This window comes from Ceratotherium simum, chromosome 36 (assembly GCF_057802395.1).
Source record: "Ceratotherium simum simum isolate JZ-2026a chromosome 36, ASM5780239v1, whole genome shotgun sequence".
In the NCBI taxonomy this organism is placed as follows: domain Eukaryota; kingdom Metazoa; phylum Chordata; class Mammalia; order Perissodactyla; family Rhinocerotidae; genus Ceratotherium; species Ceratotherium simum.
The window spans coordinates 2142196-2166629 of NC_141935.1; the positions used below are offsets into that span (position 1 = coordinate 2142196).

The following is a 24434-nucleotide window of genomic DNA, read 5'->3' on the forward strand; positions in this document are numbered from 1 at the left end:
TCTCCTCAAGCCTTCTCCCATACTCGCTTCCTTCTGTCCCTCTGCATCTACACTCCCTCTGAGTGAAGCCCCTGAGACCCCAGCCTCCTGGTCCCGGATGTGCATGAGATGCTCAGCACTAAGGGTCAGGATAGCCTTCAGGTTAAGCACACAGACTGGAGCTACACTGTCCAAGTTGAAATCCTTGTACGACTGCTTGGTGGCTGTGTGACCTTTGCCTAATTACCTAACGTCTCTGTCCCTCAGGCTTCACATCTGTCAAAGAGGAATAATTTTGGTACCCATTCTATAGGGTTGTTGGGAGGATTAGATGAGTTAATACATATAGGGTACTTAGAGCAGAGTCTAGCACACGATAAGTGCTTAGTACTTACGGTCATTCTTCATGAGATCTATCCTCTCTGTGACAGCCCCACCCTGGCCACAGTGGAGAGCCTGGAAGTGACCATCAGCCCCTTCCCCACGGCCGTCACCCCACCTAGAAGCTTCCCTCCAGGCGGTCTGTGTCAGAATTCAGGGGTCTGTGAACTTGGACAGGAAAAACTTATCTTTATTTTTTATTGTCTAAGTTAAATTTAGTGTTTTCTTTCATTATGAACATGGGCGACAAGCCACCGTGGTATTCGCTCCTCCTGTGACTTGTCCCAACAGCAATCACATGGCACATGTCACGTTACAGTTGCCACCGACATTACTTACACCCATTACTGCCTTGACATTATGGTGGTCATTCAACCTGCACCGAGATCTCGTAATGAGTTATAAAAGCATTTATATTACTTTATCACAATTTCTTTATATGTCAATAACTATTTTTTAATATATTTGGTTCCTTTGTGATGCTATGGTTTTACTTTGTGCATTTTACGTTATGCTGAGGAGAGATCCACAGGTTTCACGGGACGACCCAGGGTGCACGGCCGCAGTGCTCAAGAGGCCCTGCCTGGCCCTGCCCCCTGGGGCTGCGGCAGGGAAGGGGCAGGCCCAGCTCGCAGCCCCATCTCCTTGGACCCACGACTGTGCTGGAGTCTCCCTCTGTCTCCACCTGCCTGGTGGCCGAGGGCTGCCCTGCTGGTCTGAGGACCCCTCGCTGACCTCGGGTCCTTCCTCCGGGGCTGCCACCTGGTTTGTTCTCAGCCCAGGAGAATTTCCTCCTGGCCTCAGGTCTTTTAGCAGAACCAGATTTCTGAGGTAGCTTAGAGGTCAGGGCAGCATGGAAATTGAGGCTCCGGGCTAATTCCACTGGGGCAAGCGACTGTCATGTCACTAACCCGAGACAAGGTAGGAGAAGATGATGAGGGGTGAGAAGAAAGAAGGGAGAAGGAGGCGAGTGCCCCCCGGTGCTCCTGGAGGGGGACTGGAGGGGCAGCAGAGGGGCTGGAAGGGCACCTGGACCGCAGGCGACACCAGCCAGAGGAGGGTCATGTCCACCCAGAGACCGTGCTGCCTCGTCCTTGGGGAGCTCAGTCCTCCCCTCCTCCCGTCCCCTTGTTGCCCGTCAGGGAGTTCACCAAGGAGCGGGAGAAGGCCAAGTCCAGGGGGACCTTCCAGAAGCTCCGGGAGAAGCAGCAGTTGGAGGAGGACCTGCGGGGCTACATGAGCTGGATCACACAGGGCGAGGTCATGGACGTCGAGGACTTGCGAGAAGGTTCGGGCCCAAGGCGTGGTCAGCACCCCTGCCACCCCCGAGCTGCCCCTCCCGGGCGGCTCTGGCAGAAAGCACTGCTTCTTGTCACCTCCTGCCAGCTGGAGGCCCATCCGCGGGATAGCTTTGCATTTAGTAGATAAAACTCAGGCCCTTGGAGGGGGAGGAACTTACCTAAAGCCTCATACCTCAAAACGGTGGTATCCAGCTGTGCCCAGGGTTCTTCCGGAGGCACAAAGCACGGAGCTGCCGCTTTGTGACCGCCCCTCCCCAGGGGATGTGCGCTCTTGGGCTCCTGAGGATCTGGGTCTCAGAAAGGCACAGAGGGATCCAGGCTGTCCCAGGTGTCTCCAGTTGATGGGCCCTTTCCAGGTGTGCCCAGCCCAGCGGGGCCCAGAAGACTGGCCCACCGTGTCTCTCCCGTCCCCAGGGAAGCTGTCTTTGGATGAAGGTGGCTCTGACACGGAAAGCCTGTATGAAATGGAGGGCTTGAACAAAATCATCCAGTTCGTGTGAGTATCTCCCGTCTCCCCAGGCCCTCCCAGCCCCGAGCAACCTGAGACATGGAGATGGGACCCAGTTTCCTTCCCCCTCAGTGGCTTTAGAGTCACTTTCCAATCCTTAGTGCAGTCAGAGGGCACTCGGCAGGTGACCTATTGACATGCCACATAAGGAAGAAACTGGGAGCCTGGAGGAGGGGAGCAGTTCAGACTAGACCAGAGTGGAGCTGGTCGGGTGGTCAGTCCTGGAAACCTCTGCCCGGGAGAGGGAAGGTGCGTGCCACCAGGAGGCAATACGCAGAGCTTTGCAGGAAGGAGGCTGGAGAAAAGGGACGCAGCAAGCTCACTCACTTTTGTCTCAAGAGGGTGGTGTGTCTGCTTGGTTGGCTGCTCCCTTTTACAAATTCATACAGGATTGCGATTTTGAAAGATCAAACAATAGAGAAATACATCAAAGAAAAGATGAAGGTCCCCACTGCCCTGCAAAGAGGTAACCATAGTAACAGATTTGCATCCCTCTCAGACCTTTTCTGGGCTTTCATCTCTCTGACACATACACATGTACACGCGCACACACACACACACCAGGTTTTTTGTTTTTGTCTTGGCTTTTTACATGACGGGGTTATGTTAACTCATGTCACTTCAGAGCCTAGAACAGTACCCAACACCAGGAGGTGCTGCCATGTATTTGATGAATACCTGAGTATGATCTACACGTTGTCTAGTAACTTACACGTTTAACTTAAAGTTATCAATTGAGGGCAACTTTATACACACACACACACATTTTTTTTTAAGACTGTTTTTTTAGAGCAGTTTCACAGCAAAACTGAGCAGAAGGTACAGAGACTCCCATATACACCCCCATCCCCACACATGCACAGCCTTCCCCATATCAACAGCCCCCACCAGAGTGGTGCATTTGTTACGACTGATGAGCCTACATAGACACGTCATCACCACCCAGAGCCCATAGTTTACATTAGGGTTCACTCTTGGTGTTGTACATTCTATGGGTTTGGACATACGTGTAAGTGACGTGTAGCCATCGTTATAATATCATACAGAGTATTTTCACTGCCCTAAAAATCCTCTGTGCTCTGCCTACTCATCCTTCCTCCTACTGCCCAATCCATGGCCACCACTGATCTTTTTATTGTCTCTGTGGTTTTGCCTTTTCCAGAATGTCATAGAGTTGGAATCACACAGCGTGTAGCCTTCTCAGACTGGCTTCTTCCACTTAGTGATATTCATTTAAGGTTCCTCTTTTCATGCCTTGATAGCACACACACCTTCTATGGCATATCTTTGGATATAAATATTCCACAATATGGATATGCCATCGTATATTTAAAGGACCTTTCCAGTTTGTGGATACAAAAAAAATTCCCAGTCTGCTGCAGGGACCAGCTGTGCGTCAGTGTGAATGTTTCTGCTGGGTAGATTCCCAGAAATGGAATTGCTGGTCAAAGGCTCTATCGGTTTCAAACTTTGCCCAACGCTGCCAAATTGCTCTCCAGAGAGGTTGCACTGACCGGGAAAGTGCCCTTTCCACACACGCTCCTCATCACCAGAGGTGATGAATTGTCAAAGAACTGCTCTTTTAAGAGGCAAAATGCTGCATCTCCGTGTTGCTTTAACTAAAATTAACATGTCCGGAGCCCCCACTGTCTGCGGGGCCCTAGGCTAAGCGTTTTGCTGGCATTCTCTCTAATGCCCTCTGAGGTTGGCGGCGTCATTATTCTTCTCTGAAAGATGGAGAACTTTGCTAGTTAGAGGCAAGATTTTAAACCAGTCTGCTCTACGGCCCATGTCCTTTGTCTCTCTTGTGTGGCTGGAGGGGCGAGTGGGTGATCAGACTGGGGATGGCGAGTCTGTGCGAAAGGAACCGCAGAAAGGTGGGGCCTAGAGTGAAGCTGCTCCTTGCCTCCATCCTCCTGTCTCCTCCCTCAGCCGACACTGGCGGCAATGGAACCGCATCTTTCGCTGGAAGTGCCACGACGTGGTCAAGTCCAGGGTCTTCTACTGGCTGGTCATCCTGATCGTGGCCCTCAACACCCTGTCCATTGCCTCAGAGCACCACCACCAGCCTCTCTGGTTGACCCACTTGCAAGGTGAGACAGTGCGGAGTGAGGCCAGGGAGAGTACGGATGTGGCTGATGCCCAAAGCCAGCCATTGGCACCTCAGGTTTTGCAGAAGAGGTCAATTCGTTATTGCCATTGTTTTCTAGAATTTATGGGCTGGTGGTACTTTTCTCCTCAAGGCGTTACCAGGGACAATAACAGAACACATTGGGAAAACTCCAGGTGCTTGCCCAGGTGTCTGGGCAAATTATTACAATTCCAGATCCCGAACGTAAAGATTACCGGTAATTTAGAACTCCCAGGATCCAAGTTCAAATGCTACTACAAAAACAGCACTCCTTCACCATTTATTGAGTACACACTGCACGCAAGGCACAGAAGAAGAACTGAAGACACAGAGAGAACTAACACGCTGCTCTTGCCTTCAAGGAGCTTCCTTAGCTGAGGAGGAGACAGACGTTAATAAACAACGTCAAGTGAACACAGGGAGGGCGGTGATAGAGGTGAATGCAAGGTGGCCAGAGGAGATGCTGGAGCTCCGTGGGTCTGAAAGAAAAAGAGACAAGGTCCAGGCAGACAAAGGGAGGGGGGATTCCTGCAGAAGGAACAGCAGGTTCAAAGATGTGAAGAGATGCAACAGCCTGGTGAATTCGGGGGGCTATCGGAACTTCCGATGCGACTGAGAGTGGCAACAGATGTCTTTGCTCATCGAGGGCCTTATACACTCTAATAAAGCATTGGGACTTTATATTGAGGCAATGGGAAGCTAATGAAATTAATACAATATAATATAATATAATGTAATATAATATAATATAATATAATGTAACACAATACAAATATAAGCAGGAATACAGCATGATGAGGCCTGAGTTCGTGGAGGATCAGTCTGGTGGAAAGTTAACCATCAGCCCACCCACGTGGTGGAGGATCCCCTGTGTGTGGCGCTCTGGACAGTGACAAGGACCAGAAAGAGGAAAGGGGGCCAATTCCAACTACATCGAGGACCAACTAAATGTCCTCCCCACCACATAGACATAGCGATGCTGCCTAAGTCATGATGACAATACTGCAAAGAAGGAAAAGGAAATCTCTGGGTGCAGAAACAAAGAAGCAACTGAAAGCTCATGAGCTGACTTCTGGGAACATTTTAGACACAGACCTAAACCCTATGGGGTGGCAGCTGGGTTCTCAAAGCCTATCAGGGACAGGAGGCAGGGCCGGGGTCTTCATGAGGTTGAAACTGGGGCTGACCACTTGCCTAGAGCCAGGGCCCCAAGAGAGCTCCCCCATGTAAGGGAAGCAAAAACCTTAACCACCCATTGGGCCAAGGAAGGGGCTGGGGAGTTTATCCCTGCTAGAGGCTCACAGGGGAGGAAAAATCTCTCCAGTGACAAATCGAAATCCAATCTCTGCCCGGTATAGGTAGGGGGCCCAATGTGTACTATCCTTCATGGTGTAGGGATCCTAATCTAAGACAGTAACCTAAAAACTAGTCACAGACCAGAGCAACCCCGGGGGTGCCCGGCAGAAGCAAACCCAAGCCACTCTGTAAGGGTGCTTCTCAACCCAAGGCAGACAGAATTTCTGCTGGGAAAGGTGTTTCCTCAAGATGAGCTCACAATCAAACAATTGCAAACCAAAAAGGAACAGGGCCACCCTGAGGAAGAGTTATCAGGCACACCACCAGGAGCCTGAGAGAATAGAGCAGCACCAAACAGACAATGTTTTAAATGATGAAAGAGATAAAAGAAGGAAAACAAATAGAAAAAAAGACTGTCTTTTTTTATGGGAAGGAGATAGGAAACAAAGCTACAGATAAAATGTATCTGTCCATCCATTCATTCATTGCAACCAATCTTCTTGAGAGCCCCTTGAATGTGCCAAGCATTGGCAAAGACCAAATGTGGTCAAGATGTCAACACTGCCCATCAAGAGGAGTCAGAGACGAATTTGAGGTTCCTGGCCTATGCAGATAAATGGATGGTAACGTCACTTACTGAGATAGGGAAGACGGTCAATGACCAGGTATTTTTGGAGGGTGGGTGAGGATGGGCAGTACCCATCAGCTTAGTCTTGGCCATGTTGAGTTTGAGGTGCCTTGGAGACATCTCAAAGGAGATGTCAAGGAGACAGATGGAAAAATAGGTCTGGAACTCATCAGACAGGTCTGAGTTGAAGAATAAAGATCTAGGAGTCCTTGGCAGGGATGGCAGTTGAAACTGTGGTCTTAAATGGCATCACCAGATCACTGGGGCACAGTGTATACTCCAGGGTACAGCTCAAGTCCAGCATCAACGATTAGATAAGGAATGCATCTTCAGAGGAGGCTTAAGAGGAGCTGGAGACATAGAGAAATCCAGAAGGAGTGGAATCACAGAAGCCAAGGAAAGAGAATGTTTGAAAAAGCAAGAGGTTGGTCAACAGTACCTACTGCTTCTGGGAGGTCAGGAAAATGAGGGTTAAAATGCCCCCTGGATTTGGTGACAGGGAAGTGACTGATGACCCTGAGGGAGCTGTTGGTGGAGTGGTGAGGGGGCCCAGTTGAGTGTGAGGTGAAGAGTGGAGGGGGCAGGAAGTGAAGAAGTATAGAGGTCAAAGTAGATAACTCTTCCTGGAAGTTTGGCTGTGACAGGGAGGAGAAGGCCAGGGCGAGAGCACGGGGAAGTGGGAGAGACCGGCCATTTTACAGTGACAGTGGGAGGATCCATTTGAAAGGAAGAATTAAATACATAGGAAGAAGAGGGTCATCGACAGTGGGTTTCCTGAGGTGGGGGTGGGGGAGGCCAAAGCACAGGTGGACAGACCGGCTTTTGAGGGTGGAGGGACCCCTCGCTAGCAGGAGCGGGGAGGGGTGCAGTCATGACAGAGTGGCAGAGCTTAATGAAGTTAAGTGGCATTAGTAGTGGAACTCTCTTCTTGTTAAATACAGCGTGGTTTAGCTTTGTAGAAATCTAGATTAGCGTTCCTTCAATGCAGAAAAATTCACCAGGTTTTACTGGATTTTGAGAGTAGAAAAAGGATGACGCCCTGGAAAGGTGGGGAGGGTGTCCTGGGTTGAGGGCTGAGTTGCGGCAAAGGCTGGGCACCAGGAACGGGGCAGGAGAGTGCGGCTGAGGTTGCAGTGCCGATCCTGCAGAGGTTGCCAACCGGGTGCTGCTGTGCCTCTTCACCGTCGAGATGCTGATGAAGATGTACGGGCTGGGCCTGAGCCAGTACTTCATGTCCATCTTCAACCGCTTCGACTGCTTCGTGGTGTGCAGTGGCCTCCTGGAGATCCTGCTGGTGGAGTCGGGCGCCATGACCCCGCTGGGCATCTCCGTGCTGCGCTGCATCCGCCTCCTCAGGATCTTCAAGATCACTAAGTGAGTGCCGGGTGGCTGGGCCCTGGGCCCCATGCGCACAGCACTGGTCTGGTCTACCCCTGTCTCAGTTCCCATGGTCGGGGTCTCTGCAAGTCCACCTGTGGCCCCTTGTCCAGGCCGTCCCTCCCTCCGTGAAATAACCTCCCTCTCTGCAGAGAAATGACCTCAGTCTTCTCTTCTTTTCTTCTCTTACGTTGCCTTAGGGCAGGGCAGGGATGGGGGAGTGTGGAAATGAGGGAGGAAGGAGAAAAAGAAAGGACTGGGAGAGGGAAGAAGGAGGGGAGGGTGAGAGGGAAGGAGAGCAGTGGAGAAAGGGAGCAGGAAATAGGAAGGAGGCTACAGAACAGAGGGGTGACGGAGGGCAGTGAGGGGAAGGACTTGATTGGGCCCCGCCGCAGCTGGCACCGCGCTGGGCACGGGGGGACTGGTGCGTGAGGGAGAAGCGGTCCTTACTCTCGGGGCGGCTGTACTGGTGGTGGGGCCAGAGTTACACGGCAGCCCCACGAACGAGTATGAATTGGCAATCTGAGATCCCACCCTGAGGGAAGGAGCGAGCGGGCGGCCACCATGTGTCCAGGGCCTTCCTGCCCGGGCAGCCCTGTCCCCTGTGTTCCATCCCTCCTGAGCCTTTGCCCCAGGCCCGCCCAGACCCCACAGCCACAGGCGCGAGGGGGCGCCCCTCCCCACCCTGTGGCCTCTTCCTTCAGGTACTGGACGTCGCTGAGCAACCTGGTGGCGTCCCTGCTCAACTCCATCCGCTCCATCGCCTCCCTGCTGCTGCTGCTCTTCCTCTTCGTCGTCATCTTCGCCCTGCTGGGCATGCAGCTCTTCGGGGGCAGGTACGACTTCGAGGACACGGAGGTGCGGCGCAGCAACTTCGACAACTTCCCACAGGCCCTCATCAGCGTCTTCCAGGTGGGCTGGGCACAGGTGCTGAGTCCTGCTTCCCGTCCTTCAAGGTCAGGGTCGGCCTCTCCCCCTCCAGGAAGCCCTCTCTGATCTGCTGGTGTGAGTTCCGCGTCCCTCTCCAGGCTGCCTCAGCCCCTGTGCTTCTCTCCCTTGTGACGGCTGCTCCTCTGTCTCCTCCACACCCCCGTGGCTAGGAGCCGTGCCCAGCTTGCCCTATTGGCTTCGCCCCTGGTGCCGGCAGAGTGCTGGCCCACAGCAGGGTAGCACTTAGTGAGTGAATGGAGCTGGGCGGGCTGGCGGTCCAGGTGCCTGCTTTCACCGCATGGGCTCCCCATATCGCTGAGCGCAGAGACAGACAAGGTGGCCTCTCCCCCAAGGCGGCGGAAGCCCCCGAGAAACACAGACCACCGCTCACTGTGGAGGCACGGCTCAGCCAGTGCTCTCTAAGGCCACCCAGGGAGCGCGGCTGTGGCTCCCCCACAGGCCGTCGGAGCCTCAGGCCTCCGGGAGGAGCTGCCTCATGTGGAGCAGAGGGACGCTCCTCTCGTGGGAGCCAGTGCTCATGAGGAATGCCACCGCCTTGGTGCCAGTGGGAAGGGCAGTGTGACAGTGGATTGGTCCTATAGACGGCTTCACCCTCTCTCTCCTCATTCACCCCACTGGCCGGCCAGGCACAGTACCTGACACTTCACGCTGTTTCTGGAGGCTGCAATGACAGGAGGCCGGGTGGGTGCGGTGCGGTTGAGCCTGGGCAGTAGGAGCAGAGTGCGGGGAAGAGGTGACCCCACAGTCCAACTGCTTGGCCCTGGAGAGCCAGCAACAATATTTTCGATCAGTGGAAGAGGTGGAAGGAGGAGAGCGGGGGCCTCTCATCCTGGGCCGTGGATGAGGGGGGAAGGTCTGGGGGATTGGCAGAGTCGGAGGGAACTTTGGACAGTGCAGTTCCTGCAGAAGACTCTCAAGTCCCTCCATGTCCCCCCACCACTGCCGCCTCTCCCCCCAGGTCCTGACAGGTGAGGACTGGAACTCTGTGATGTACAACGGCATCATGGCCTACGGCGGGCCGTCCTACCCCGGCATGTTCGTGTGCATTTACTTCATCATCCTTTTTGTCTGTGGCAACTGTATCCTCTCGGGAGCACGGTACAGAACAGAACTCAGGGAGCAGGGTTGCGTGAGGGGCTTAAAACGGGGGTCAGAGTGCCCACTTGCCAGGCCCCAGGCCCTATGGCTGGAGGGGAGCTCCCGGGCTCATGGGGGCGGGGGGGCGAAGATAGGACAGAGCAAATAGCAAGAGCAGGTATAGCCGTAGGGTAGTTCCTTCCACCAGGAGGTTAGAGAACCACAGAGTGACCGGTTACAGGTCGGAGGAGTAATCCCAGAAATGTCGGTGAGCCTGGAGCAGGCAGGAGGAAGGACAAGGCTTTGAGGAGCAGTGAAGATGGTGGGACCGACTGTCCAAAGGCACCAGGCAGTTGGAGCTTGGGCACTGAGAGGTGAGACAGGCAGATGGGAGGGTGAGGTAGACGGGGCAGAGAAAGCCGATAGTGCCCCCCTGCACCGTGGAATCTGATATTATAGTGGGGAGGGAGGGGACCCTTGTTCCTCGAGCTCCTGTGTGCAGAGCATGATTCTCACTGCAGTGCCTCCCCGGCTCCCCACACCATCCGGAGTAGGGGCTGCGACCAGTCCTGGGCAGGACGAGGATGGTATTCAAGGCCTCAGTGGATTCAGGCCCCATTGTGGGCGCCCTCTGCAGGCAGGCTCCTCTGAGGACACTTGTCCACGTCCCTGGGCCCGTGCCCTCCCGTGGGGTAACCCTGGCAAGACGGACTCCAACGACCCCACTAAGAAAGCAGGTTAGGTCTTGCCAACACGCAGGCAGGACAGGACTCCAGCACCCCTTTCCCACAAGCCAAGGCTCCTTAGCTGCCGCCCCAGACATCCTGCTCAACGTCTTCCTGGCCATTGCTGTGGACAACCTGGCCGAGGCGGAGAGCCTGACTTCTGCCCAGAAGGCCAAGGCAGAGGAGAAAAAGCGCAGGAAGATGTCCAAGTGAGTGCCGCACCCCTCAGGGAGGGCCTGGAGGTCAGCCAGGTGTTGGCCTCCCAACTCTGGGCAGACAGCTCCTTGGAGCCTGAGGAGCAGGGGCCAGGCCACCCAGAGGCACGTCCAGGGGGGCTGAAGACCTGTGAGGCGTCCCTAGGGGCAGGGCTAGAGGCAAGTCGGCCTCCAGACAGGCCTCAGGACATATGAGGGCAGAGCCAGGCAGGGTGGGCGGGGGCTGGGTACCTGGTAAGGGGCCTAGGAGCTCTCCCAACCCTGACGCTGAGTCACTGTGCTTCTTGGAGGGAGGCCTTTCCCTTTGCAGAGCCTCAGACGTCCTGTCTGTGAAGTGGCCTTTACAATTCTCACCATCCATGAGTTTGTTGTCTGGCTCTCTGTAGCCTGGGCCCCTCTTCCGGGAGGAGAAGCAGGGCTGGTCTTCAGATGGTGTTTTTCCAACTCTGACTATAAATGAATCCCCTGGGGACCTTGTTAAAATGCCGATTCTGATTCTGGAAGTCTGGGGTGGTGTGGAGGTCCTGCATTTCTAACCAGCTCCCAGGAGGCGCCAATGCTACTGGTTGGAGAACCACGCTGAGTGGTTCTGGACAGATGCCTGCTTCCTACAATGCTCCTGCCTACAAGAACAGTACACCCATTCCTGGTGGAAGCAGGATGGGAAGAGAAAGGGGGAGAGGACGGCAACGGAGTCCAGACATTTCCAAAGAGTTGAGCCCCATCTTGGACCAAACCATGCTCCCACATGTGGAGTCTTCACGACCCAGGAGCAGAGCCCCTTTCCACCCACTCACCAGTTGAGAGACAGTGAGTGTGGCTGACCATGGAGCCACGGCCCCGAGCTGGGCCTCATGCCCTCTCATCACGGAGAAAGGTCTTGCCCAGGCCTACGGCCCTCCCCACTCGGTGGCCTACACTGCTCCCTCCCCCACAGAGCCCCCTGAGCCCTTGGTGCAGGATCCCCCTGAGGGTGTCGTCAGGCTGAGCAGATCCCCGAGAACTTTCTAGCTGAGCCTCCACTTTGGGTTTTCTTGGTTTTTCAACCCAGGGGTCTCCCAGACAAGTCAGAGGAAGAGAGGTCGGTGATGGCCAAGAAGCTGGAGCAGAAACCCAAGGGTGAGGGCATCCCCACCACCGCCAAGGTGAGCATTTCACGGAGGTATTTGCAGAGGCCGGATGGGGAGGGGACTCTGGTCCCCTGGTTCTCCCCTGTGCCTTAGGGTGCTGGTGGGCTGGACTGGGAGCCAGGAGAGTGGCCATCTGCCTGGCTATCAGCACGTGCAGGCGTCTCCTCCACTCTCCTGGGGGAGTCGGTGGCTGCAGCTCCTGCAGGGAATCCTTTGTACTGAGAATCTGGGAACCAGACTCGCTCAGAGTCCCAGCTTCCCGCCCCGTCAAGGTGTCCCCCTCCCCACGCGACACCCCCATTCCACTGAGAGGCCCCGACTGGCTTCCCACCATTTCTAGCCCGGCTTGTTCCAGCCTGGCTCTGCTCAGCCTTCCTGGAGGCTGAGGGAGTGGAGCTCTAAGGATCAGGGAATTGGGCCTGGGGCTCCTGGCCTGGGGGCCTCAGCTCTTCTGGAGAACTAAGAAGGGAGGGGTACAGACCGAGGTCCTGGCTTTGCCCGTGGTAACCTGGGCAACTGGACTGACCTTTCTGAGCCTGGCTTCCCATCTGTAAAATGGGAATGATCGTATTACCTTTCCCTCAGGCGTAGGGAGGAGTAAGTGAGCTGAAACCCACACTGGCCTCCAGTAAGCGTTCAGCAAGTGGAAACTACAGCTTTTCTTTCCATCCTCATCTTCTCTGTGTTCCTTCCTACAGCTGAAAATCGATGAGTTCGAATCTAACGTCAATGAGGTGAAGGATCCCTACCCCTCGGCTGACTTCCCAGGTGAGAGTCCTGGGACTGTGGGGGGCTGCTGGGGTGATTCCTCCCCGAGGACCATGTTCTGTGTGTCCCCTACCTGGACCCCTCCATGAGGAGATCCCCTCTGCACCTCGTCATGCAAGTAAGCCACCTGCTAGCCTGCTTCTCCCTACAACACACACAATAGAAACATCCACACATTTTATTTTCATTTAATTCAGCAAGCGTTTGTTGAGTGCCAGCTGTGTGCTTCAGTGCTGAGGACTGTTTACAAGGAGCACAGAGACTCGTGGGTCCACAAGACTTCCATTCCAGCCACACAGAGCAGATCATAGTTGAGGGCACCTCCATCCACATGGTGCAGAAGATGGGCAGGGTCCTCACCATCCAGTGTCCAGCAGGGCTGGGGGCCGGACTGAGACAGGGATAAATAGAACCCTGACTTGCATTGTGGGAAAATCCGGATGAAGGAGACAAGGGTAGGGTGGGAGGGCGGATGGATAAGACACAGCCGTGGATAAACTACAGATATCCCGTAAATGCAAATGACCAGTGGCTGCTGGAGAACTCCTGTTCGTTGGTACCCAGGAGACAACACATGGAGGGAGCAGAACTGGCTGGGCTCATGTTCAATGGCCCCCTGAAGGGCCCTGGTGCCCAGGAGCTCTTGGGTCTCTCTTAGCTCACCAGGAGTCCTTCGGAGCACTGGGTCCCTAGCGCAATGTCCTGTCTATCTGTGGAATCAGCCAATTAGCATCTGTTTGCCCCAGTGACTCTCAACCCCAGGACTTTCTGTGCTCCAAATGGCACAGTATTTGCACAGAATAGGGACTCAGTAGATAGAAGGAATGAATGAACACATGAAAGGATTTTGACAATTGAGGTGTGGGGAGAATGGAGCAGGTATAGATAAGACTAATAATATTTCTTCAAATACCTGCAGAGATGGGTATTTGGGTTTTAGAATAATTCATCTTGAGCAGTTTCCTTTAACAACCACCACCTAGTAGATGGGGTGGCTGGTGCATGGGTGCGAGGGTGGCTGACCCAGGAAGTCCACGATGAGGGGAAGGGGAAGGGGCTGGAAGAAGTGGGGGGTAGAGGGTAGAGGGGATGTGGGGTGGGCAATTGGAAGAGATTTCTTACCAAGGGGGTTGAGTACATTTATCCGGCTTCTTTCCAAAAATAATGTGAAATGGCTTACAACACAAGATATGTACAATGAAATTAACAAAATGGACACAGACAAAGGAAATCAGAATTACAGGGTAAAAAGAAAGCAAATATGCTAAGTTTAAGAATTAACAGTCTCTACAGTTAAGACTCAGATGTGTCTCTGGGGTCTTTGGCAGCGGGGCAAGATGAGAAGTGTCGTGTTAGGACACTCACCGTGAGGAAGAAGAAACAGGGTCTCTGGTGGAGCTGAGAACGTGGGCAGGCTGCCATCATGGAGAGAGCAGAATCCAGTGTCTCTAGGCTTCCCTGAGGGTCTCTGCCCAGGGCCAGCTGGGGTAGGGACGATGCGGCTGAGGGGTGAGGGAACCAAGGGACGGGCAAGAGCTGCAAGACAAAGGGCACCCCAGCTTTTGACAGTGCCCCCCAGTCTAATCACTGGATCCTCCCCCCTGGATCTGAGGACCTCAAGTAGTCAGCTCCCTCTATGAGGCCGTGAGACCCAGCAAACGACCCCGGAGTGTCCCTCTCTTGCTGCTAGTCCCGCTCCCACCCCAGGATCTGCCTCGGGACTGGGGGCTGGCTGGAGCTCAAGGAATATTGATTATTTTTTTCATGCTGGCAGTTCCTCCCTGAAATGATTATTTTCAGACTCCTAGCCTGGGAGAGGACCTCAGAGTCCATTTATTTCAACAAGCCCCCTGCCCCTCGTCAATTTCACAAATTGGGGAGCTGAAGCCCAGGAAGGACAGAGGCCTGCCTGGCGTACATAGCAAGTCAGGGGCAGAGCCTGGACCAGAGCTCATCTGAAGCGGGGTCTCCCCTCCAGCCTGTGAGCATTGGAGACGGAGACAGTCCAGCCCTGAGACAGAAGATGCAACAGCAAGGCTTCTTGGCCTTGCTCCTGGCCCCACTTCTGGAAGGTTCTAGCTCAACACTTATCCCTGACAGTTTAAATCTATCCACTGTGGGTAAAGGGAGATGCCTGGCTGGACTCTGCTGACATCCTCATGTCCTGCCCTGGCCTAGTACCTACCTTTGTTTGTTGGCTGCCAGGGTTCATGGTTGGGTTCAGAGCACAGAAGCCAGGGGAGCAGTAAAGTATGGAAAGATGCCCCCAATTTCTCTCTCTCCCCTCCACACAGGGGATGATGAAGAAGAAGAGCCTGAGATCCCAGTGAGCCCCCGACCACGCCCCCTGGCTGAGCTGCAGCTGAAAGAGAAGGCAGTGCCCATTCCAGATGCCAGCTCCTTCTTCATCTTTAGCCCCACCAACAAGTGGGTGGTCCCTTGGCTGCTGTGCAGGGTGATTGATGGGGCTCTCAGAGAGGGCTGCCTCCTTCTCCTGGTTCCCTGTGCCTACAATTACACTATGAGAAACTCCTTCCTTTAGCTTAAAATCTTGTGCCCTGTTAAAATGCTAGTACCTCTGGGAGAAGCAATGCTTTAAACCTTGTTAGTTACTTATACCTAAGAGGGATTATACATACTGGTTCCTTTCTGAAAGCAATTTTAGGCAGGACAGGGGGGTGAGAGTCGGGGGCAGCTATAGTTCTCACTGGCTTCACAATTTTACGCTTTTAAATATACACAGACTGCAGTCTTCCTGGAGTTTCATCTCTCTGCCTCATGGATGGAGATCAGCCTGTCCCGTTCTCTTGGTGGGGAAACAGTAGGGTGGTGGTGGAGTACTGGGGGAGAGGGCAGGTGGTGGGAGGGGCCTTGTTGGGATATGGGACTAAGGCTGCCAGAACAGAATGAGAGGAAGGGCCCCTGCGTGTCCAGCCAGAGGACCATCCAGAAGCAGGCTGTCCTTCTCTACTGCCCTGGGAGGAAGGGATCCAGTGTCCCTCTGCCCGACAGAGGCTGGTGAGGCCTGAGCACCCAGTAGCTCACAGCTCCCTGACCCCCTCCTTCCCCGCAGGATCCGTGTCCTGTGTCATCGCATCGTCAATGCCACCTGGTTCACCAACTTCATCCTGCTCTTCATTCTGCTCAGCAGTGCCGCACTGGCTGCCGAAGACCCCATTCGGGCTGAGTCTGTGAGGAATCAGGTGATGGCAGACCCGTGCCCTCTGCCAGCTCGGCACTCATCTCTACTCCGGGCCTCAGCCACCTGCACACCTCACTCTGGTGCTGAGTTCAGCTATGTCCTCTATGTGGCTGTAGGCATCAGAGTTTCTTAGAGCTCAAATCCCTGGAGACTGCCCAATCCACTCCTCTGAACAGTGTAGTCACAGCATGTGGCACAGACAGGCTCTCATTGCCTGGTTTTAATGATGATGGTGGTGGTGGTGGGGGTGATGGTGACAGTGAGGATGCTGGTGATGGTGACGGTGGTGATGTGATGGTGATAGTGATCATGATGGTGGTGGTGATGGTGATGATGATGGCGGTGGTGATGGTGATGGTGATGGTGGTGGTGGTGGTGGTGATGGTGGTGGTGGTGGTGGTGGTGGTGGTGATGGTGGTGGTGGTGGTGGTGGTGGTGATGATGGTGGTGGTGATGGTGGTGGTGGTGGTGATGGTGATGGTGATGGTGGTGGTGGTGGTGATGGTAGTGGTGATGGTGGTGGTGATGGTGATGGTGATGGTGGTGGTGATGGTGATGGTGGTGATGATGGTGGTGGTGGTGATGGTGGTGGTGGTGGTGGTGGTGGTGGTGATGGTGGTGGTGGTGGTGGTGGTGGTGGTGATGGTGGTGGTGATGGTGGTGGTGGTGGTGGTGATGGTGATGGTGATGGTGGTGGTGGTGATGATGGTGGTGGTGATGGTGATGATGGTGGTGGTGGCGATGGTGATAGTGGTGGTGGTGGTGGTGATAATGATGGTGGTGGTGATGGTGATGGTGATAGCAATGATGATTGTGATGATAGTGATGGTGGTGGTAGGGATGGTGATGAAGATGATGATGATGTCGTTGCTCCTCCGTTCCTCTCACTGACCTCTCTCGCCCCTGCCCTGTCACTAGATCCTTGGATATTTTGACATCGCGTTCACCTCTGTCTTCACTGTGGAGATTGTCCTCAAGGTGAGTGAAGGCCGTGGGACAGCCTGTGCGAGGGGCATCTCCAGGCCGGGGAACCAGACCTGATGTGCCTCTAAATTACACATGCTGCACTCACTCAGGGGCTGGGTTGCAGGGATGAGGAAAAAGCAAGAAGAGGCAGAGAGCAGCAGGGAAAGGCTCGCAGGACCCAGAAGACCAGACAGGGTGTCAGCTCGTAGCTGGGGCGAGGGGGTGAGCAGGTGGATGGGTGGAGACGTGAAGTACAACCAACCTGCCATCTGCACGCCTCTCGGCAGAGCACAGTCCACGTCTGTGAAGCCTTAGGCATTTTCTTCCACATCAAAGGCACAGTTAGACCAAGAGTAAACCCAGGGAGCTGTGATTTGCTCCTAGACCTTTGTTACCAATGGCTGAAAGGCCTCTCCCTCCAGGGCCCCCAGAGAAGTGACTGTTGTCCTGGTTGGGTTTCTGGCAGCTCTGCCCTGTCGCTAGCCTCCCACTCCCTGTCCACAGCACATCGCTGCTCTCCTATTCTTGGGGTGGACACACTGGGTTCACACCATCGCCGTGGAGGGTCTGGGGGACAGAGGGAGGGCCTATCTGTGACTGAGACCCAGTAGCCCCAGCCTTCACCTCCTCAAACGAGGAGGGGGAAGGGGAGCCATGCAGGAGGAGCAGGCTCAGAGCAAGCTGTAGTACAAAATCAAGATAGTCTCTTATTTCAGAGCCCAACTATTACTGGAGTTGCACAGGAGAAGATGGTAGCTTCCCTGAGTCCAGGAGGACTTCCTGGAGGTGGTGGCAATTCAAGTTAGACCTTGAAGTTGGACAGGACTTCATTAGGGAGAGATAGCGGGGGCAATGCAGGACGACAGAACAGTGGCGGATGCATTGTAAGGAGATGTTTGGGACATGCTCCAAGAGGAGAAAGTGGCTCCCCTGGGTTGGGATACAGCACACATACAGGGGAGGCCTGGGTTCGGATGCTAGGAGGGTGGGTTGGGATGAAATCACTTTGAATACCAGACGAAATCACCTTGAAAGAATTCAACCCTATCAGACTTTAAGGGTATAATGTGTTTGTGCAAAGGGCCTGGGAGACTGTGAGAGACCATAGGAAAGAAGCTGAGAGGAGAGAGAAGGGGTAGCAGGGGGCAGAGAGGGGCGGGGCCTGCTGAAGTTCTTCAACTCCTTGAGGGGGTGCTCAGCCCTGGCTCAGCAATCCTTAGGGCAGAGGTGACTTCTGAAGAAGCTTTCCAGGGAGGACGAGGAGGGTGTTATCAGGTCCTGTGGGAGAGAGGAGGGCCGGGGCTTCCGCACCATGTGGCTCCATGGGGAAGAGGCCCTGGGGCTCCCTATGGTCTCGGATAGAAGAGGAGGTCAGAGAGCAACGTCTGACATCACTGCCCAGGAGGGGCCTCCATGCTTCCAGAACTGGGGGCAGAGAGTGGGGTGCCCTAGGACACCGCCAGGAGGGGAGTGAAGGATAGAGACCCCCTGGCCGCTCTTGGCCTCAGCACGTGCTCTCCCGGGCAGACTGAGGCCAATTTTGCCCCGAGAAGCCCTTCTCTGTGGGACAGGCTTGTCCCCCAGCCCTCCCCCAGGATGCACCTCTCTTCCCAGATGACCACCTATGGCGCCTTCCTGCACAAGGGCTCCTTCTGCCGAAACTACTTCAACATCCTGGACCTGGTGGTGGTGGCCGTGTCCCTCATCTCCATGGGACTTGAGTGAGCAGCAGCAGGGGCCGCTGGGCGGGGACCCACCTCTGCTCCAAGCCAGGGCCTCAAAGCAGGAGGCCCACCTGCTGTTGGTTGGTGGGCACCAAGCCGGACAGGGAGGGCCTCTCAGGGCCACTGATGGGGGTTGGGGGTCCCTGGGGTCATCACCTACTGGAATGAAGTGACAGTGCTAAGTGGGCAGAGCCACGTGCTGGGGACGAGGAGGGGAGGCAGACAGAAAGCAGGGAGTCCGCCAACTTCCCCGCGGGCAGCACAGCCCTTGCCTTGGGATCGCTCCCCACCCCGCTGTGTGATGGGAGAGACAGAGCCTGTAGTTGCCGTCAAGGAGCCCTTATTGTGCTGATGGCGCACCAGGGAGAGAACTGGTCCCGTTGGCAGGGACAGCTTTACCCTGGGGTAGGACGACCGGATTCAGGAAGGGTGGGGGAAGATGGGCGTGTTCTCAGGCAGAAAGCCCGCGGGTGTGGAGCTGAGCAGCTGCGCTCAGCCCCCTGCCCCTCCCCAGGTCCAGCACCATCTCCGTGGTGAAGATCCTCAGGGTGCTGAGGGTGCTGCGACCCCTCCGAGCCATCAACCGAGCCAAAGGGCTGAAGGTGAGAGGGCCCTGGGCAGGACCCCCTCCTTGGGGCAAGGGCCCCAAGAAGGGCAGCAAGGGCCGGACCCCAGAAACCTGACCCCTCCATCGCTGGGGCTCCCGTCCGTCCCCTTTGCCAGACGGGGGTGAGGATGAGGCTGGGCCGCGGTGCTTCCCCCAGAGCCTCTCTCCCTCGGGCGAGCTGGGAGGCAGCAAGGCTTGCACCCTCGGGGCCCCCTCAGTGGGGTAGCGAGAGGGGATGGTGCCAACCGGCCCCCCCCCCCCCAGCACGTGGTGCAGTGCGTGTTCGTGGCCATCCGCACCATTGGGAACATCGTCCTGGTCACCACCCTGCTGCAGTTCATGTTCGCCTGCATCGGCGTCCAGCTCTTCAAGGTGAGCCCTGCTGCCTGCAGCCTCCCCTCCATCCCCAGTGCTGCGGCCAGCCCTCAGGCCAGGGCAAGAGCCAGTCCTCTCCCCTTCTAAGCAAAGGGAGTCCCAAGCTGTGAAATCAGACGTTGGGGACCCCACAGGGTTTTGAGGCTAAGCTCTCTTGAGTCTGGATGCGGTCCCCCCGGGTTCCCTCCCTGGCCCCCGTGGCCCTGCTGGCCACCATCGCCATTATAGCTGCTGTCTTCCTGGCCCCGCCCACCGGGTCCTGCAATCATCCTCCCGGCTTTCATCCTTTGTCACCCCTTCCATCCTGCTGGCCTGTCTAGACCATGCTCCCCACCCAGCCCCATCGTCAGCTGGGCCTCTGCACCCCCACTCCCAGCCGGTATGTCTGGCATCGTTCATATCCGCCAGGAGCTTCTGAGGGTGGGAGCCCATCATCTCACGCCTGGGAGCCCACCTCACTCTGTTCTCACTTTCCTGGGAGAACATGGCCATTCGCTCCCTCTCTGGGAACCGGCCCTCCAACGGGGCACCTCCCACTGAGCTGCTTCCTGGCTGCCTCTGGCTTTCAGATCATCTGCAGGACACAGAAATTGATACCTGAGTACACCCCGCCACCACTGATACTTCCTTTCAGGACCCAACCTGCTCCCGCCCCCAAAGCGTGATCTTTTAAAATCACGGTTGTGTAATCTCAGTGGGACCTAGACATGTAATGACATCATCTTACAATCATTCATTCATTCTTTCGACAAACATTTATGGCCAGGGCCTCTGCCGGGGCTGAGGGGTCATGAAGCAAATGGAACAAATCCCTCCCTGCGGGCAGGGAGCAGGTTCTAGGGAGAACAGTCAGCGTGGAGCTCCCAGAGGGCCTTCACGGGGTGGCTCCTGTTTGTCACCATCCTGGGGGGCGGGAGGGCCACGACTTAGAAAACGGTATCTAGACTCCAGATAGCTCAGCCTCAAAGCATAGTGCTCAGCGATCTGCAGGCGCCGCCTCCTCCTCCTCCAGCAGAGGGCTGCCCCCACCTCCGCCCCCAGCCTCCTCCTCTGCCCGCAGCCCTGCGACCCCTGAGGGCAGTCCGCGTCTAACTAACTCGTCCCTCACCCTGGCCCTGCCCAGGACCTAGCCCACCCGTAGGAGGCCTGCAAGACCCGCCCGGGAGGAGATGAGCAGCCTGTGGCTCCGTGTCCCTTCCTTGCAAGAGCAGTTGACCTTCAACCCCCAACTCCCCTGTGCTTTATCAAAAGACCCCCAGTTCCCGCCTCCCAGACCAGAGTCAAACATCAGCTGCAAGTGGCATCGTACGTCATATCTCACTCTGTGGACACTTGTCACCTGCATTCCATGTTACGTTGTGACTTTGACGTTGCTTTCCACCTTAAATCAGTCTCAAGGGCCCAGAAACCTGCCCAGTGGCAGCTGTGTCCTCTCTCTGTTTGTCTCCCCATGTCACCTGCCTCCCGTCTCCACTCTGCTCCAGCCACCACAAAGGGGGGTGTGGCAGGAATGGCAAAACCCCGCAGTGTGCCCTCAGCTCGTCCTCTGTCCCTGGCTGAGGCAGTTTCCCCCCTGGGCCTTTGAGGGAACCTGACCCAAATCCATGGATTTCAAACTCAATTTAGCTACGTTAAGACCCAGCAATCAACTCCTTTTGTTCGGACAAAATCTGTGGGTGTCCAATATGGGATGAAGATACAGGAGAAAGTGCTCTGGCTGGAATCAGTAGACAGCAGACAGAGCCCACCTACTCAGGCCTTGGGGTAGGGTGTGCAGGGACCCCTGCTCAGTTATGAGACAAGTTGTATCATCAGGGCCCAGCTGGGCTCCGTCCCTGTGGCTCCTGTTCCCACGGCAGCCCCGTGGCCACCCCACTGGCAGAAGGAAGGTGAGAGTAGGGGCAACCCTTCTTCTTGCTCTGTAATGGGGAGACCCCAAGAGGGCTTCCTGCAGCAGTGGGAGCAGGGGCTCCCTGAGGGAGGAGCGAGGGCCAAGCTGCGTTCATATTTCCATCCCCCCAGGCCCAGCTGGGGGCCTCAACAAGTGCTCCATCTGAGGAACTAGCTTCTCAGCCTTGGCAGCATCTGGTGGGGAAGGCTGTGGGGCAGCTGAGGGAATGGATGATGGTGAAGGAGAAAGACCCGTCTGGGGCCTGCCCCCAGGGTTAGGCCACCCCTCTGAGAGGAGGAGACGGACTCCTGCTTCCTTCTCCCTTCCACCATTCACTTCCATAGCCCATTTTTCAATCCTGTTTCCATGACAACGCGTCTCCCTCCCTCCCTCCTTCTCTGGGACACAGGGGAAGTTCTTCAGCTGCAATGACTTATCCAAGATGACAGAAGAGGAGTGCAGGTACGCTGTGCTCTGCTGGCCAAGGGTCACTGGCTGGGGGACCATGTGTGAGGGGCAAGGTGGCCCTTCAGGCTGGGGGATCAGAGGAGCCTGAGCCCCCAGGCCCAGAAGAGGTATTCATGGAAGCTCCTCTCCCTGGGTAACTGCAGGGAGGGACTGTCCAGCGGTGTCTCCTCTGGTCCCCGGCCTGGACCTTCATTTCTCCTGCCCACTCACTGCCCAGGGCCCAGAGGACGTGGGTGGGAGGTGGCAGCCCAGCCACGCACAGTGGAGTGACGGGGCCTCCCGCCGCAGGGGCTATTACTACGTGTACAAGGACGGGGACCCCACGCAGATGGAGCTGCGTCCCCGCGAGTGGATACACAACGACTTCCACTTCGACAACGTGCTCTCGGCCATGATGTCACTCTTCACGGTCTCCACCTTTGAGGGATGGCCTCAGTGAGTGAGAACTGGGGCCTGCGTCCAATGCGGGCACCATAGGGGCAGTGCCAAGGGGACAGCTTGTCCCTCCACAGCCCCCGCTGCACTCTGCAGGTGCTCTACAAACCCCATCAGCTCTGATGGTTTGTAGGACTGGTGAGCCTGACCAGGGGGCTCTGAAAAAATGTACCCAGTCCCCCCATAGGCGTGGGCCTCTCTGCCCACAGGAGACCCCTACTGGTTGATTAGGGACAGATGGGGCATCCCGTGGGAAGGCAGGCCCATCCCAGGATCTGTTCCAGCTTTCCTGGCTCGGTCCTAACTTCTCTCCCATCACTTGACTGTTCACAAAGCTCCCTTGGCTCCCCACGGCAGGGGGGATAAAACCCACCCTTCCTGGCCTGGCTCTCTGCCTCATCACCCCAGCCCAGCCCATTATCCCTTCTCTGCCCACCCCAAGGCTGCTGTACAAGGCCATAGACTCAGACAAGGAGGACATGGGCCCCATCTACAACAACAGAGTGGAGATGGCTATCTTCTTCATCATCTACATCATCCTCATTGCCTTCTTCATGATGAACATCTTTGTGGGTTTCGTCATCGTCACCTTTCAGGAGCAGGGGGAGACTGAGTACAAGAACTGCGAGCTGAACAAGAACCAGGTGCCTGGGCTGCCTGCTGCAGGTGGAGAGCAGAGCCCCAGCAGGCCTCCTGCCAGCCTGAGCCCTAGGCTCTGGCCAGGGAAGAGTCCTTGGGTTGGGGGTGGCCCCAGACCTCCATTTGATGCCCAGACCCAGCCTCCACGCACTCTACCCTGTCTCCAACCCATCTCTAATCTGAAGCAGTACAACTTGGTGGGGTGGCACTTCTCATGGACCCTCATGATGCCCAGAGAAAGATGCCCTTCAGAGCCCTTGGGCTGGGCTACATCCCTGTTAGAGATGGGCTGTGATGACTCAAGGGGAACCCACAGGCCCAATGGGACTCTTCCCTAAATAGTCCAGCAGGGTCCCTCAGCCTCAAGTTCCAACCCACAGCTGCTCCTGGCTTGCCAGAATGAGGGTACCCCAAGTCCATGGATGTGGGAGGAGAGGGAGGGACGGGCCCCTCGGTGCTGACCTGCCCTGTCGTGTTGTGTCTCAGCGCCAGTGTGTGCAGTATGCCCTGAAGGCCCGCCCTCTGAGGTGCTACATCCCCAAAAACCCATGCCAGTACCAGGTGTGGTACGTGGTCACCTCCTCCTACTTTGAATACCTGATGTTTGCCCTCATCATGCTCAACACTATCTGCCTGGGCATGCAGGTAAGGGCCAGGGCACAAGGGCCTGATGCACGGGGGCTGGGCATGCAACTAACAGACAGGGGACAAGGGCCTGATGGACTGGGGCTGGGCATGTATGTAAGGGCCAAGGGCCAAGGGCCTGATGCATGGGGGCTGGGCATGCAGGTAAGGCCCAGGGGACAAAGGCCTGCTGCACGGGGGCTGGGCATGCAAGTAACAGGCAGAGGAAAAAGGCCTGATGGACTGGGGCTGGGCACGGAGGTAAGGGCCAGGAGATAAGGGCCTAATGCACTGGGGCTGGGCATGCAGGTAAGCCCTAGGGGACAGGGCCTGAGGGATCAGGGCTGGGCATGCAGGTAAGGCCCAGGAGACAAGGGCCTGAGGGATCAGGGCTGGGCATGCAGGTAAGGACCAGGGGACAGGGCCTGAGGGATCAGGGCTGGGCATGCAGGTAAGGGCCAGGGGACAAGAGCCTGATGCACTGGGGCCTTGGCAGTGCAGGTGGACAATACAGGGTTCCAGTCTGGTTTTCCCAAGGTGCTTTTCCCAGCACCTGCTGTGTGCCAGGCCCTGTGTGGTGAGGTGCTATGTGGGATAGAGCAGTGACCTGTCCCCAGGCCTTGTTGTTTACTAAGAAGGTAGTCCGAGCACGCACACAGCTGTGGTGATTCTGTCAACAGGAGGCGGCTGTGCAGGAGGACGAGGCAGTGTAGGAAGTAGCAAGTGCTTTCCCTGTTTTCCTTCTGCTGTTGCAAATCTGGCCAGTTGAGTTGGTTGGAATTTTGGCTTCAGTCCCAAGAAAGATGGCTTTACTATCCCCAGAACAGGTGTCTCTTAGGAGTCGAGCACGCTGTATAGACATGTCGTAACCAGCAGCATCGTTATCAAGCCTTAATTAAGCATCTGATCCCTTAAGTCCTGTATAAATAGAATCATACAGCTAGGCTCCCCGAACCTAGGAGCCCAAGACACCCCCGACGACAGACCACACATTGCCAGGTGGTGAGGATGTGGGAAGGGAGTCGCCGAGTCGGCA

The 24434-nt window shown here is 55.9% G+C and overlaps 1 protein-coding gene across 1 annotated transcript in view; it reads left to right on the forward strand.

The window, feature by feature from the left end:
• Positions 1–24434, forward strand: part of CACNA1S (calcium voltage-gated channel subunit alpha1 S) — a 63720-nt gene that overhangs the window by 20610 nt on the left and 18676 nt on the right. The window contains exons 8-26 of the mRNA XM_004438969.3: positions 1503–1648; positions 2076–2157; positions 4102–4262; positions 7373–7598; positions 8306–8513; positions 9511–9631; positions 10449–10563; positions 11621–11714; positions 12398–12467; positions 14762–14894; positions 15541–15670; positions 16588–16647; positions 18250–18356; positions 18874–18961; positions 19231–19338; positions 21642–21694; positions 21989–22135; positions 22578–22779; positions 23261–23419. Of these exons, the coding sequence (XP_004439026.1) occupies positions 1503–1648; positions 2076–2157; positions 4102–4262; positions 7373–7598; positions 8306–8513; positions 9511–9631; positions 10449–10563; positions 11621–11714; positions 12398–12467; positions 14762–14894; positions 15541–15670; positions 16588–16647; positions 18250–18356; positions 18874–18961; positions 19231–19338; positions 21642–21694; positions 21989–22135; positions 22578–22779; positions 23261–23419 (2410 nt within the window). The remainder of the gene's footprint in view (positions 1–1502; positions 1649–2075; positions 2158–4101; positions 4263–7372; positions 7599–8305; positions 8514–9510; positions 9632–10448; positions 10564–11620; positions 11715–12397; positions 12468–14761; positions 14895–15540; positions 15671–16587; positions 16648–18249; positions 18357–18873; positions 18962–19230; positions 19339–21641; positions 21695–21988; positions 22136–22577; positions 22780–23260; positions 23420–24434) is intronic.